This window comes from Pelodiscus sinensis, chromosome 2, assembly GCF_049634645.1.
Source record: "Pelodiscus sinensis isolate JC-2024 chromosome 2, ASM4963464v1, whole genome shotgun sequence".
NCBI classification, from domain to species: Eukaryota; Metazoa; Chordata; order Testudines; family Trionychidae; genus Pelodiscus; species Pelodiscus sinensis.
The window spans coordinates 204,169,262-204,185,719 of NC_134712.1; the positions used below are offsets into that span (position 1 = coordinate 204,169,262).

The following is a 16,458-nucleotide window of genomic DNA, read 5'->3' on the forward strand; positions in this document are numbered from 1 at the left end:
TGCTGTGCACTTATGAATATTCAGTATAAAAATCTACAGTGTAAAATAAACTGAATTTACCATCAAAATAAGTAAACAGAAGGCACACAGAAAGGGCTAATGACAGGAGAAAGGACTTGTGGGGCTGCTATACTGTTTAAGAACTGGGGTTCTTAGTACATAAATTAGGCATAATGCACCACAAGAATGTGGGTCTCAGAAAGGTACGTTTGCATTATATGTGTACTAGAAATGCTAGGGCATACTGATTTTATTGCTATGAGTTTTGGATGGGTGTTACCCACAAGTCTCAAAGCCATTCACGAGTTATGCACATCATCTCAAACAAATGCCAATAAATTCATTTATCGCATAGTTTGTGATAGCTCACGTATTTTGCAGAAACCTGTTTTAAAAAACGTTTAACTTTTTTTTAATATTGTGATTAATTTCCATGTTATTACACTAGTGAAACCTTAGCTATCGTAAGTTCTAACTGTGAAAGATTTTGAGGGAAAGGAAAAATCCTAACTAACGTATTTTAAACAGATTTGCAATAGCTTTACTATAAATAAAAATGTCACAACTTTAAAATCCAATATTTTGGCACCTAACAAAGCTGGTCATTCCATTAGGAAGTTACCATTTTTAAAAGAAAAAGTGCCTATTTTCTGGAGACATATGGATGAGCTGAGTATAAGTAAGGCAGTCATACAGTTTAGTCACAGACAGAGTCATGTATCTATTTTTCAGAAAGTAAGATAAATATTATTTTCCTAGAAAATTCATTTTTTAAAGAAAAAGTCATCATTTAGATTTTGCTGTTTCAACACAGAATTCTCAAGTCCTAATTCAGTCATCCATCTTGATTAAAAAAAGCATTTAAGCAGGTGCTTAAAACCTATTGATGTCAATAGGACTAACACACTCTGCTTAAAGTTAAGCATATACTGATATGCTTTGCTGTATGGGGTAGTCTTAAGCATATGTCCAAATGCTTTACTCAACTTGAACCTAAAAGCCATGTTAATTTTCACATACTATTGAAGTTGTGTGGATGGAAGACAGCAGAGAATTTTGTTCTTTGGTAGCAGGTAAAACTCCGGCCTGTCATAAGTATTAGCTATTAATAATAGCTGCCTAACCCACTGAAATAATGCATCAATTACCAGCCCCACATATTTCATCCTACCCCTCTGATTACTGTGGAGTATTCCTTAAAATAAATCAGCCATAGCAAAACATTTCTCTTTCGTGTCTGCTCCCAAGGAGATGCTCAATATGAGGTCATGTAGTCCTAAACCTATTTAAGCAACAGCTTAATCATCAGTCTGGGAGACGTAAATGCTAAACAACTTGTCGACTAAGTGAAAGGCTTTCATGCCAATGAGCAGATGTGCCTAATAGACCAGCCCATAATTGCTGATTTAGAAATAGTTGCTAATACTGTAACAAAGTCTTCATTTCTCTTCATTCTCCACATACGTATATATACACACTCGCATATATATATATATATATATATATATATATATATATATATATATATTCTGCACATTAAATTGTTCTATATTCAGTGTGTGTTTTGTATATGAAATATGCTGTTTGCAGTTCTTAATATATATTCAAAGAAGGAAAGAGTACACACATATTTTTACTTATATTGTTAAGTATATATTTCTGGGAGGTACTAAATATCCTTAACTCCCTCTAAAGTCACCAGGGAGTTGAGGTTACATCACAAGAATATTCAGCAACCTATGGGATCAAGCTTCAAAACAGTAGGTACAGTATTAATTATTTTGGATGCACTGCAGTTAATAGGCTGTTTCAGGGATTCTCAGACTTCATTGCATTGTGACCCCCTTCTGACAAGAAAAATAACACCATGACCCCAGAAGGGAGAACTGAAGCCTAAGCCTGCCTGAACCCCTCTGCCCTGCGTGGGGAACCAAGGCCGAAGTCTGAACTCCTACTGAGGGGACTTTCAGCCCAGGCAAGGGACCTGTAACCTGAGTCCCACCAACTAGGGCTGAAGCCCTTGGGGTTTAGTCCCGGGCAATGGGGCTCAGGCTTTGGCTTCAATCCCAGACTCCAGCAAATCTAAAAACAGCCTTGGTGACCCCATTAAAATTAGGTAATCATGACTCAGTTTGGGGTCCCAGCCCACAGTTGGAGAACCTCTGGGCTATTTCAAACACACAAACTGAACATCATAGCTTTATATTGCTGTCGTTCTATCCAGTTTCCACCTCCTCCCCCCAGGTTTACTTCAGCTTGCTCTGACAGCCCACTCCTTTTTCAGTATAGCTAGTATGACATTTCAAGTAAGACACTTAACATTTTCAAAAGTGCTGTATATTTGAAAAGCATTGGCTTCTGTAAATTACAATCAATTGACACTCAAAATTCTTCAGACTTCCTGCCCATTACTAAAATGTATCTAGATCAAGTATTAATACCTATCCGCTCCTTTGTTTACTGTTCACAAACTCCAAAGGAAGTTCAGATTTCAGATATCTGAATCTGATCTCTAGAGGAAATGGCATGTGAAAAGCCCGTCTCGTATTATTATTAGCACATGAGCATTAAAGGCCTGATCCATAACCCGTTGAAGTCAATGGAAAGACTCTCATTACCTTCACTGGCCTTTGGATCAGGTCCTAAAGGCCTTTCAACACTATGTGTATTTTCAGTGTCTGAATATCTTCAGTTATAAAGTGTTCTCTCACTTAGCAAAGCATGTGAAATTAATAGCACTTCATGTAATAAGTAGATAAAGCAAATTAAAATAAAAATGAATTGTAGGTTTTATTTAGTTCTGAATTTCAATACATTAAATTTTTAGCATATATATTTTACTATTTTTTCCTAAACAAGAAAAACAATCCATTTGAAGTTATCTGGGTTAATCATTTTACAAGGTAAATTTACCACAGAGCGGCAGGTTATTTATAATCATTGTTAATGAGACATTAACACAGTTATTGCAGTTTTAAATTATTGCAACTCTGGTTTTTTAAGCTGACTGCCTTAAATAGTAGATATTTGGCACCAGATGTTAAACTCAGCCTGTAAAATGGAGCAAGTAAACCATACTCACCTCACAGGAGCGCTGGGGATTAAATTGACCCCTGTAAAGGGGGCCAGCACCACTTAAACTGCATTTGGAGGGCTTATATAGGATATAAGTGGTGAATAAGCCTTTTGCTGTTTCAGTGGCTAGGCTTCCCTAGTTATTGGGCCTAGTGCTCTCCCATGGGAGTCAACAGTCCAGATCAAAATTGTGCCAGAGCTCACTCAGTTGAAGAGCTTGAAGAAGAGATGTAATTACATTGCCCCAATTGTACGTTAACTTCCACTTTTTTCCAGCTGCTTGGTGTTAAATTGCAGCTTCTTAGCTTCTTTTTACACACTGCTGGAATGTAGATATAAAGTAGGTCTAAGGGAAATTAACTGACTGTAAGGGATAGGAGCAATTTACACCACTTAATACATTAACTCTAAATTTTGCCTTAAGGCAGATAAAGAGGGGAGTCTCAATTGGTTTAATTTTCACTTTCTCCCTTTCCTCTCTGTGTGTATGTCAGTGGTCTCCAACCTTTGTAACCACAAGATCACTTTTTCAATTTAAGTGCAATGTAAGATCTACCTCAAACCCAAATACACTTGGTCCACTTCCTTCCTGCCCCTGCTTTGAGGCCCCGCCCCTACTCTACCCCTTCTCTGAGGCCTCCCCCTGCTCACTCCATTGTCCTTCCTCCCCCATCCTCACTCACTTTCACCAGGCTGGGGTAGGGGGGTGCAGGCTCTGGTCTTGGGCCAAGGGGTACGAGTGTGGGAGGAGATCTGGGCTTAGCCCAGAGTGGGGGATTGGGATCCAGGAGGGGTTTCAGGGTACAAACTCTGGAAAGGAGTTTGGGTGCAGGGGGGCTCGCGTCTGGGGCAGGAGGTTGGGTGCAGGAGGCGGTTTAGGGCTGGGACAGGGGTTCAGGAAGCAGGCTCTGGCTGGGCACCATTTAACTGAGATTGTTTGTTTCCGGATGGCGGAGCAGTGGGGTTAAGGCAGGCTTACTCCTGCCCTCGCCCTGCACCACTCCTGGAAGTAGCTGGCATGTACAGCAATGGCTCCATGGTGCCATGTGCTGCCCTTCATCTACATGTACTGAGCTCACAGCTTTTGCTGGCCACAATTCCCCATTACTGATCAATGGGAGCTGCAGGAGTGGTGTCTACAGGCAAGGAAAGCATGTAGAGACCCCCTGCTCTGCCTTTCTCAGGGGCTGCAGGGACATGCCAACCATTTTCAGGAGCAGCAATTACCATAAGGATAATTACTCCAGCCATGACAGATTAGGCATTTTAGAACTCACTACTCAAGAATTAAATACAGGCAGTCCCCGGGTTACATGGATCCGACTTACATCGGATCCCTACTTACAAATGGGGTGAGGCAACCCCGCACTAGCTGCTTCCCCCCAGCAGACCAGGGAGATGCAAAGCTAGCGCCCCCTTCCCCAGCAGACCAGGGAGACGCGGAGCGGCTTTTCTCAGCAGACACCTCAGCTTGAGAATAAAGGACTGAGGGAAGTGAGGTGTGGGAGAATAAAACTGAGCTCTGGAGAAATGTTTGGTAGAGTTTCCCCTACAATATGTACCAGTTCTGACTTACATACAAATTCAACTTAAGAACAAACCTACAGTCCCTATCTTGTACGTAACCTGGGGACTGCCTGTATAAGAGTAAGAGAGAAATAACAATTATGAAATGCACAGACCAGTCACAAACCCCAAATAACCCACTTTGCAAGCAGTAAAAGAAGTAACAACAACCCTCCACGTATGTGTTGAGTCAGGAGAGGAGAGTGGAGGACAGTGTGTGTTTGTGAGAATGACAGAGACACACACAGTGTATGAGTGATAGATTTGCATTGCCAAGCTCCCTCTATCCCCTTCTCTCTGTGGAGATAGGATATAGGAGTGGGGGGAGGAGGGACACCCTGATATCAGCGTCCCTCCCCCCCCCACACCCTGCACAGCAAGCATGAAGCTCCCAAGGGGGCAGCTCCAAGACAGAGGGCAGGAACCCCATTGCAGCAGGTGGAGGGGCAACTGAAATGCCAATGCTTCACAGCTTCCCCCCAAACCAGTCAGGATCACCTGTCAGAAGCTCCAAGATCTACCGGTAGATCCGATCTACTGGTTGGTGACCACCAGTGTGTGTTATAGCAAAGAAGAGTCCCTACAAATTACTTAAACTAAATTACTTAAATTTAAATGAATTGCAGGTTTGCTGTTTCTCTTTGTAATCTGGTTTGGAAGTTTTTAAACAGCAGAACTACAATTCATTTGCAAATTCAGTATAACCAAATTAAGACTGAAGAAGGATTTAGATTGGGTACTTCACTACAAAGGCAATTTTCCCTCTCTTGGTATATGCACCTCCTCATCAGCTGCTGTGAGTGAGCCACATCCACCCTGACTGATTTGGCCTCATTAACACTGGTGAAGGTACATCACAGGAATGGTGACTTACTTGATAAGTAACTTCCCTGCAACAAACCCTGTTGCCAACTCTGTCCACATATCTACAAGCAACACCATATCATACAAGCAGCACCATCACAGGAACTAACCACATAAGCCACACCATCGGGGCTCATTCAGCTGCACGTCCACTAAAGCAATCTATGGCATCATATGCCAGCAATACCCCCTGCCATGTATATTGTCCAAATTGAACCGTCTCTGCGTCAAAGGATAAATAGACACAAATCAGATGTCAAGAAAGATAAGATACATAAACCTATATAGGAGAACAATTTAACCTCTCTGGACATCCAGTAATAGATTCAAAAGTAGCTGAAAGTTACCCACCAAAGATTATGCCCTAATAAATCTATTAGTCTTTAAAGGGCCACAGGACTCATTGTTTTTCCAGATACAGACTAACATGGCTACCATGACTAACCTTCTGAGACATAAACTCCCTCAGGCGAATTTATTTCCACAGTTGTAGCCACTTACCAATTTACACCTCCACTTAAACACAACCTTTGAATTTGGTCCCAATATGTTGGATTTGGTACTATTACGATACCTAATTTTTTGATGTGAATAGGCTTTAAATGTTTGTTTGTAGAGTTTTGTATGTGTGTGCATTCCTCTCTACCTACTCTAAGTCATTGTTTAGCCAAGCAGTTTCTATTTGGCTCTTTTAAAATCTGTTTTCATAAATCAACCCTCCTAATTACTGACTGCTGAACATCTGTAAACAGCTTCAAAATCTCTGTTTTTCTGGAAATAAAGTGCCCTAACATGAATGCATTTTCTAAAGTCTCTGAGAACACCAAAGCCTGAGAGAACAGGCCTATAATCTCTCTACTTAATGACATGGTTGCCTATCTATGTGTTTTTTTTCTTAACTGCTGTGTTTTATGACAACCTTCTTCTTTAATTTGACCATTCCTAGATCTCTTTCAGTGTTACTACTTCCTATGCTTCTATGTTGTTGAATGTTTTCCCCCAGAAGTATTAGCTTTGAGTTTTTCCAAGTTCAATTTTATTTATTTATAACCTGAAGTTATTTCCAAAAATCTAGATCTGTTTGAATTTCTGTTATTAATTTCCAACATCACCCAGTCATCTTTGATTCTTGTTAATATGGTGTTCTCTTGCTCTGCTAGAACATTATTGAGAACCGTAAGAAAAACACAATCTAACACTTTGTGATACTCTTACCAGACACATGCTCCAACCATATTGCTGTTTATTGGTATCTTAGTTTATTTTATACTGCTTCTGCTCAGTTTATGTTCATGTGATTGTATTACTACCCATATCTATTTTAATTAATTTGCACAGTCCGATTTTATTATACAAAATCTTTCTTGTATGTTTGCTTCTATGTTGACAATCCAAAGTGTTCTTTCCTCTTAATATATGTCCTGGTGCATTAGCAATGGAAATTAGACTTGTGGAGTGGCAATTGCCAGGATCACGCGCCTTCCTTTTCTGAAGACAGGTTAAGTCCTTCACTTGCTTTTCTTCAGTCTTCTGGTACTTTCCAAGTTTTCAATCACTTTTCCTCGAAAAAGAATTGTTGATGATTGCAGAAGTTTGTTAATTTTGTAAGCGTATATGTTCTGGATCCACTTATACGAATCTAAGTAGTCTTTTACCTGCTCTTTTATCACTAGCTATGTTTACAACATTTTCATTGGTCCTAAAGACCAAATCCTGGCAGGGGTGACTGATGCCTGCAGGGAGAGGGATGTAGGAAAGGTAACCCAAAGGGGTAGGGAGGGGACATGTGGGAGCACCCCATTTGGCAATTAAGATTTTGAAAGAGGCATAGGAGGGTGGTGCATCTCCTGAGTGTTATCCCGAGTCATTTATAAATCCTGGTTCCATGCATACTAACACTGCTAAATACATGAGCAGTGAAAAATTGTGACAATATGGTCCACACACTCCCGATCACTGAAAATGAACAATTTGCCCATACACATTTCCCACTTGCATTCACTTAATGACTGTTCCATGTCTCAGCATGGTTGTAAGAGTAGCTGGAAGTCTAGTTGAATCCTCAGCTTCACTAATTATATTCTCCCTAAGACACTGAAACACCAGCAAGCATGGACTTGCTTACTAGGCCTCCCAAATAGCAATAGGATTTTGAAAAGCACAGTGGTCTACTTGTGACAATTTTTTACACACATATATACCCTGAATAGTAAATGATTTTGCCCTAAACAGATATGCAAAGAATGGTTTCTGACAAAATAAAGGTGACACATGATGACTAGGATACACATTTCACATGATAGCATATTCCTTCATCTTTCAGAGCTGCAAAAATACCCTGAGATCATCTTTTTAAAATCTCAGTGGGAAGATTCCCATTAATTTCAGAGAGCTTTGGATCATCTCCATAGCTTCAAATACTACAGCGTTACTCCAGTGTTTGGCATCAGTGCTGTAGTGTCTTTTAGAAGAGGAATTTCATTGTAAAAAAAATGACATCAGTATCTTCCTATAAAGAGCTGTAAGTACAGTACTAATATTGTAGTATTGTAGAAGACACTGCTTTCATGGAAGTTTCTGATATATGGCCTAATTATAGTTCCCAATGTTATAGCAGCTTCCCTTTTATGCTCATTTGACTTTACTAGTCAGAGTCTTTTGACTTTGATGAGTAGTCTAAAGGAAAGAATGTCCTGGGATGTGAGGCTGTTAACCAACCTAGAATCATTTTGCCTTACTCCCAAATGATTGGCTTTAAGAACTCAGTTTAGTTGTAACGGCAATGCTAAGTACCGTAAATAAATTTTAAAAAAAAGTGAGTTTAAACATCAATTCTGTTTAAGTCAAATTCTAATGTATAATTCACAATTATACTAAAGGTTAAAGCCCGCAAGATTTCCTGAACATACAACATAAATTCTTCAAAACATCCATTTGTGGCTCTATTACTCATGTTGTCACAGCAGGACACATTGTATAACTCTTTGGCATTTCTCTTAAAGCTCTGAAATACATTCCACTTATCACTGAAAAGGACACATCAATATTCCAAGCTCTTATTTCCTTTCCAAGAGAGAAGTTGCTTCATGCTGTAGAATTTTTGGTTGAACTTTCATGTTGAAAGAGACACAAAGACATAGTTGGAATATTCCATTATAGCCGTAAGTGTCAAGGTGTTAAAATAATTATTTTTTCTCTTCTTCCCTTTTCACAAAATAAATTTGCTTTCAATATCAATGGCATAGGCTTATTTAGAATTTACACAGGATCAGATCAGGGTACATTTATAAGAGTTGACATGTTTCTTTAGTCTTTGGCAGTTGCAAAAGTGGCTCCCCTGTAGTTTGCAGTGATTAGCAGCACACCAAGGCTATGTCTAGACTGTAGGATTTTTTTGAAAAAACTTCACCTGCGTCTAGACCGCTGCCGTGTTCTTTCAAAATTAAATCGAAAGAACACGGTGGGGTTTTTGACAGCGGTAAACCTCGTTTTTACGAGAAAGAATGACTTTTTTCAAAAAAGCTTTCAAAAAAGGCGTTCTTGACCACAAACAGCGCTTTTTTGAAAGAGAGCATCCAGATTGCTTGGGTGCTCTCTTTTGAAGAAGTGGATCATTTTTTCGAAAAAATTGTGGCTGTTTAGACGATCTCTTTCAAAAGAAGCTTTTTCGAAAGCTTCTTTTGAAAAAGCTTCTTTCAAAAGAAGCATGTAGTCTAGATGTATCCCAAATTTGCAGGAAACAAGTACAGTTTCATACCAAAAAGGAAGACTGGTAACCATTATCATAAAAATAAATATTTAAGACAAAAAGGGAAGCCATTATAAATATTTCATATAAAAATTCTTCTAACATGACCTTGAATGTATTAGAAAAGGGATAGGGCAGGGCATTGAATTGGAATTGACCCATAAAAAATTACAGTTGTTTCTTACTCTTCCATATTCTTGTTTTTTAATACAAATTTCTTCTTCTAATGCTCATTTCCCAAGTACTCTGAAAACATACTTAGAAAAAGGCTAAAAATAAAAGGACGTAGAAGCATGATTCAATATTAAGGCACAAAACTGTAAATTAGAGAGAAGAGAATGGTTATTTTCTAAGCTCTCTATTAATTTGTGCTTGCCATTTTTCCTGACCAAATATCTGCATTTCCTCACATGCAAAACAGGGACAATATTTATCTCACAAGAGTGTTAATTTATGTTTCTAAAGAACTTTGAGATCCTCCATTAGAAAGTATGGTAGTAAAGGTTGAACCTCTCTAGTCCGACACTCTCTGGTCTGACAACATCTGTCATCTATCATTATTTTAATTAGCTGGACGTCCACTTATGATGGGGGTGTGGCCAAGTTTCCTGCAGTCCCATAACATTTGTTTACAGTCACCAGTCCTGGCTCTCAGTGTCCTGTGCTGTTATTTAGCTCTATTTTACCCCTAAATGTCTTCTAAGAGTCCAGTAAGCAGTGGAAATTGGTAATACTACTAGACAATATTGCTCTTCCTTGGTCCGGCAAATTCTCTAGTTTGGTACCCATCAGGTGCCATATGAGAAAAATTAAACCAGTAGTGCTAAGTATTTCATATAATCGCATTAACATACTTCTGTGACTCTATTGTTGCTTACTCTCATGCATTATTTCATGTTTAAAATTAGACTGTGAGCTCATTGGAGAAGGCAAGCTGCCTTTATATTTATACTGTAAAGAGCCTAGCATCATAATACATGATGCATTATTTATTAGTGTACAGAACACCATTAGCCTTTAGTGACCTTGTCTTCATTTTTATTTTTAAGGTAAAAGTTTGGTTCCAGAATAGACGAATGAAATGGAAGCGGGTAAAAGGGGGCCAGCAAGGGGCAGCAGCCCGGGAAAAAGAACTGGTGAACGTGAAAAAGGGTACACTGCTTCCTTCAGAGCTTTCCGGAATTGGTGCAGCTGGCCTCCAGCACACAGGGGACTCACTAGCGAACGATGACAGCCATGATAGTGATCACAGCTCTGAGCATGCACACTTATGATACACAGAGATGATCCCAGCTCCGTTCTCAGGAAAGAAATGCTATGATGGCACGCCTTACACAGGCATCGTTTACGTATGCAAGTGACTCTGGCAGTGATTTTTAAAAAAAACATTGTTATTAAAAATTCAAGCTTATTGTGTCTACTTTTCTTGATTTTTAGATGGTTTACAATAAGTGCCATGTCTTAAAGGTGCCTCAAGAGTGGGAAGCGGAAGATGAACTTGCTTTGAACATTCCAGATTTGTTTGTCATGTTTATGGACAGCGGGCAGGTATTTTGGCTTTAGCTTGCACTGAAAATTACATTGCTTTAAACAGAGATTATATTCTGAAAAAACCACAGTGCCACAAAATCACTGTCTAGTGAATAAGAAACTTATTTTAACTCTGTATATATTTACCTTACAGCATTTTCCTGTCTTCACTAATTTTAGTAATGCATTAATATTAGCTGATGGCAATAATCACTCATGATGATAAATGGCTTCTTGTTTCTTTATTTTTGTTTTGTTGTCCCAATGACAGACAATACATGTAGACACTTGTGTTCAAATAAAGAACTATACCATAGTGTCTGATAGGAAATGTCCTTATACCACAGACAAAACAAACCTTATGTTGCATTTATTATCAACTGCTGCTAATAGGGTATTATTAAACTTACCTTGCTCCTCAATTCTTCTTATCTTATAACTGCCAGAATTACTTTTAGGATCATAAGGATAGTCTAGTAATTTGCCAGAAATAACATCTTGTTCCACTTGTGTCAAGGAATTTATTTCTACCTCCCCCTCCCCAACTCCTAAAAATGTACACATTACTTCTTCATCCTAGTTGAGTAGATTTGTAAGCACTCAGCAGAAATATTGTTTCTTCATCTTCTGATTTTAAAACCAGCAGTTAAGTTGAATTGGCTGCTTATGTTGGGAGAAATAAAAAATATGGCGATAACTCTGATACTATGTCCCAAGTCTAAATTCAAGACACATTTTCTGTTACAGACTTATGTGTACATACAGGCAAACACCAAAAATAAAATCTAACAAAACACTGATTGTACTTTGTAAAGAAAAAATGTTTAATAAATGATCCTTTTTAAATAATTTCAGTCTGCCTATATTGATTTAATGGGAAACTTGAAAAATCCTTTAAAAATCCTAAGCAGCTGTAACTTCATGAATCTTTCTAAAACTTGTTTTGCTTTAGGCAATATAAATCTATGTGTTCAAACTTACACTTGATCTTGGATAAATCTTCTACCTTGATCCATTTGTGAAACTCTTTCCTTTATTAGGAAAAAGCAGCTCTCAGCTAACGATGATTTCAGCCAAGAATAATACAGAGACAATAAACTATTTTCCAAGATCTAAGGCAAATATTAAAGAGATATTTTGTCATGTGTTGTGGAAATGGAGAAAAAAAATTGTAACTGCTCAGGAAGATGATGTTAATTTACATTACTTTGCCTTTATAAAATAAACCTGTTCAAATCAGAGTTATTGGGCAACATTCCTCTTCATCAGAAAGGTAGGAGATTAACTGGAATGAAAAGCATCCAAAGTACCAGTGCACATTTACTGATGATTAACAGTCACGTGACTCAAAAGTATCTTAAATGTTAGACATGATCAAGAACTTTTCTAGTGAAATTCCCTTCTAATTCAGATTTATTCCCTATTACCCACTAATTAGTATGTAATCAATCTAATTTAAATGTCCGAATGATGGGCCATCCACCACTTACTTTGGAAGACTACTTCATATATTACCCTGTATCTATCAAATGCCCACGCTAAGGCTACATCTATACTGTAGCCTTCTTGTGGAAAAGCATATGCAAATGAAGCATGGCGTGGAATATCACCGTGCTTCATTTGCATAAGTAATGAGCAGTCGTTTTTGCGCAAGAGGCTTTTGCGCAAAAAGAGCAGTGTAGACTGCTCCTTTTTATGCAAACCCCCCCTCTTGCGCAAAAACTGTTCTTCCTTATTTTTTCAGGAAGAATGGCTCTTGTGCAAGAGGGAGTTTTTGGGCAAAAAGGAGCTGTCTGCACAGCTCGTTTTTGCGCAAAAGCATCTTGGTCAAAAATGGCTGCTCATTACTTATGCAAATGAAGTGCAGTGATATTCCAGCTCCGCTACATTTGCATATGCTTTTCCACAAGAAGGCTACAGGATAGACGTAGCAACAATGACTGGTCTCAGAGGGATAGCCGTGTTAGTCTGTATCTGAAAAAAAGAAAAGAAAAAAAGAGGAGTCCTGTTAGAAACTAACACAATGATTTAGATGGAATTGGACAAGGAAGAAATAATAAAAGATATGCCACTATACCATTATTATATGAAAATAATGAACCAGAGTAAAAACATGTTCTTATTCCGATACTCATCTTCTTCGCCTTTTCTCCCTACAACTGTTCATTGCTGTTACTCATATATGTCTAAAATTAGACTTTATATTTTTAAGGAATAAGACTTTTATTTGATTTGTAAAATACTCTGCACATTGTAGGCAGTACGAAAATAACAATTCATCATGTAGGGCCAGATTCTGTCAACCCAACTCAAACTGAGTAAAACCTTACTTTGTGACCAGTTCCACTGATTTTGGCAGGGATACTTGCAAATGATGGTAGCATCCAATGTGATTAAGAGTGGCAAGGACCACCAAAGTCAGTATGCAGCTTCATTTTATCATAACTTAAAGCATGGTAAGGATTTGGTTGTTCCAGGAAAATGGTATGTGTCTGGAATGGGATTGCTTCTCAGAAAACCATACAGAAAAGAGACCAGAACACCAGGAAGGTGAAAGGGAATGGCTGGAGTTGCACCTCTCCCCATCTAGGACTGCCCCAGCTCTGAGCCGCCCACCCCTAGTCACCTGTTAGGGAGCAGAGAGGGGAGCTGTCACTCATTCCTGATTCTTAGGTGAATATTGCTGGCTGTTCTCATCCTCGGGGAGCGAGGAGAAAGTGCACAGTTTGCTGCATTCCTCATTCTGACTGAGGAGCACAGGGAGCAGACAAATTGGCACCTGCCCCAGCCAGGGAACATGCACCCTTCTCCTGGCTGTGCCCACTGGATCTGTAGTGGCCACAGAGGGGCGCTTCTCACCTGGCCCCAAGCTACTGGCATGAGAAGGGTGGGGTAATGCTCTCTCCCTGGGGCAGCGTGAATACTGAACCCCTCATCCCCAACCTCACCCCAGAGAAATGGTTTAAATGAAGCATGTACATTTTCATTTTATTTTCTCAAAACTAAAAGGATTTGGGATAAGGACCTGAGCAGTTCCAGGTAACTCTTCTAGTAAGAAATATGCCATTCCTTGTATGATGAAAGTATGACATCAGTAGTATTCATGTGTGCAGTAAATTGTTTGCCACAGGAAAGGGCCATGCATTTAAAAATAATTTGTAACCCTTTAAACACAAATGTCCAGATTGTAAAACTAACATCATGACCAGCGTTTGGAACAGTTTGGAGGCACTTTGCTACAAGAGACACTCAGGGTATGTCTACACTACCCTACTAATTCGAACTAGGAGGGTAATGTAGGCATACCGCACTTGCAAATGAAGCCCGGGATTTGAATTTCCCGGGCTTCATTTGCATAAACCGGGCGCCGCCATTTTTAAATCCCGGCTAGTTCGAACCCCGTGCCGCGCGGCTACACGCAGCACGGAGTAGCTAGTTCGGATTAGGCTTCCTAATCCGAACTAACTGTACTCCTCGTGGAATGAGGAGTACAGCTAGTTCGGATTAGGAAGCCTAATCCGAACTAGCTACTCCGTGCTGCGTGTAGCCGCGCGGCACGGGGTTCGAACTAGCCGGGATTTAAAAATGGCGGCGCCCGGTTTATGCAAATGAAGCCCGGGAAATTCAAATCCCGGACTTCATTTGCAAGTGCGGTATGCCTACATTACCCCGCTAGTTCGAACTAGCGGGGTAGTGTAGACATACCCTCTGGTCTTAGGAATGATTTGCACCAATCCAAGGGAGCAGGTCTTCAGCCTCATTGAATGCAGAGCTTAATATTGTTTCTGGCCCTTTCTCAAAGGGTACAAAAAGATAGAGAAGGCTTCTTGCACCCTCATCATGCCTGCGAAAGGACCAGACCCATTCTGGCTAAAAATATGTTATAATCTATTTTGAAATCATACAGTTCACCACAATGACTGTTAATCACATAATTGGCAACAACTGGAAAACCCACTGAAATGTACTTCTAGCAGGGCTACATTTGCCCATATAAATTAGATGAAAACCCTGACTTATTGTTAACTCTTGTGAATGATTCACCAGTGCTTCCAAGGATCCAAAATGACGGCAGATGGAGAAGAGTTAGAAAAGGGAAGATTAAAAGGCACATTTCTCCATGATCATAGGGAGAAACAAACAAATCTGCATTGTATGGTTTAAAAATGACTGAAATCATACATTGCTGCTACATAGTGCTTATCATTCAAAGATTCCCAAAAGCACAGAATAGGTTACATGGAGAAGATGCATTTCCTGCCAATCGCACGAGTGATCTGGAGTGAGGCAGTAAAACCAAAATGGCTGTGGTGGTAGTAACCCCCAGGGCAGAATATGTGCTAGTTGCTCCCAGCTTGCTGAAAGATGGCAAGACCTCTGCTGGCTTTGAATAAGTGTTCTGAGTTGCTTTGCATCCCCTAGTTTTACAAAGGTGTGTTCATTGAAGTGAACGGAGATACTCACACTGCAGAAAAGTAAGTATGTATGCAACTTCTAGCAGAAATGGGGGCTCTGTGGTGTTAAGCCAAACCTGAAAGGAGGGCTTTGGTTTGAACTTAATTTCATGCTTTATTTGATCTTCTCTGGCTGGTGTATCCACCCACTGGTTTATTGGTGGCTTAAGCACATTTAACATTTTAAACATACTAACATGTGAGAGGTAAGTCTTTGGTTTACAGATGGACAAAAGGAAGCACATCAGGATGGTTACATACCCAAGATCACACTACCAGTCACTGGAGGAATTAGGAATGGAACCCTGAAGAACTAACTGACTTTCTGTTCCTGACTCTAACCACTAATTAGCTCTTCTGGAGCTGATGGTATTGCACTGTTTTGGGGAGATGCCATGGTATGAGTTAAAGACAGAATATCAATTTGAGCCTCCTTTCAAATTTTCTGACTTTAGTCAAACTGTCTCTTGAATGACATGTATTTAAGCTGAAACAAATAGATTATATGCAGTATTTAGGAAACAAGATTTAGGAAAATGTTAATGGTGATATTTAACCAATTATATGATATAATTTAGTGGTTCTATTCCAGGGCCAAGTGGTGGTGAGGGGGCATGAGCTGGTTTCAGTGTAATCTAGAGAGTAGGGCCAGCACTGGACTTACATTATTATAAAAAAGTCCCACTTTAATGTATTAAGGCAAACTGCTATATTTTCCCATCAAATGTATACCATACAACTAACTCAACATTTCTGGATTTCTGTTCCTTCACAGTATGCTGCTAAATGCACTAAAATACTCAGAAATACTCATTTAGGATTGATGCAAATTGATTATGCTAAAAAGAAAAATTTTAAATAGATATTTTTAATTTAAATTACATTTGAAATTTACAGTGTATGTTAAGGTGCAGGTTTACTAGTTATTAAAATCATTTAAATACAAAAAAATTAAGCAGGACATGTTAGCTAAATTTTAAAGAAATTCAGATCACTAAACTGGAGGAAGTAATTTGCTAAGCACTTGGAACCAGCACTTGTACATTCTAAACTAGCTTTTTAAAGCAGCAGTTCCATCAGCAGACACAAGTAAAATTTTTCTTCAGAGTAGTTTATTCAGTTAGTTCAGTTCAGTTGATAGCTCTTTCAAAATTTAAAATACAATGGAGAGTTGAAAAAAATGGAAAGCTTTGTATTCCTCTTCTAATCCATGAATTAAAA

The 16,458-nt window shown here is 39.1% G+C and overlaps 1 protein-coding gene across 2 annotated transcripts in view; it reads left to right on the forward strand.

The window, feature by feature from the left end:
• MEOX2 (mesenchyme homeobox 2) overlaps window positions 1–11,639 on the forward strand; it is a 77,695-nt gene extending 66,056 nt beyond the window's left edge. Inside the window, exon 3 of one of the 2 annotated variants that reach the window (XM_075922291.1) lies at window positions 10,303–11,639. In XM_075922291.1, the coding sequence (XP_075778406.1) occupies window positions 10,303–10,527 (225 nt within the window). In that variant the 3' untranslated portion in view covers window positions 10,528–11,639. The remainder of the gene's footprint in view (window positions 1–10,302) is intronic. The other variant, XM_006138324.4, reaches the window with a different exon arrangement.
• The last annotated feature ends 4,819 nt before the right edge of the window (window positions 11,640–16,458 follow it).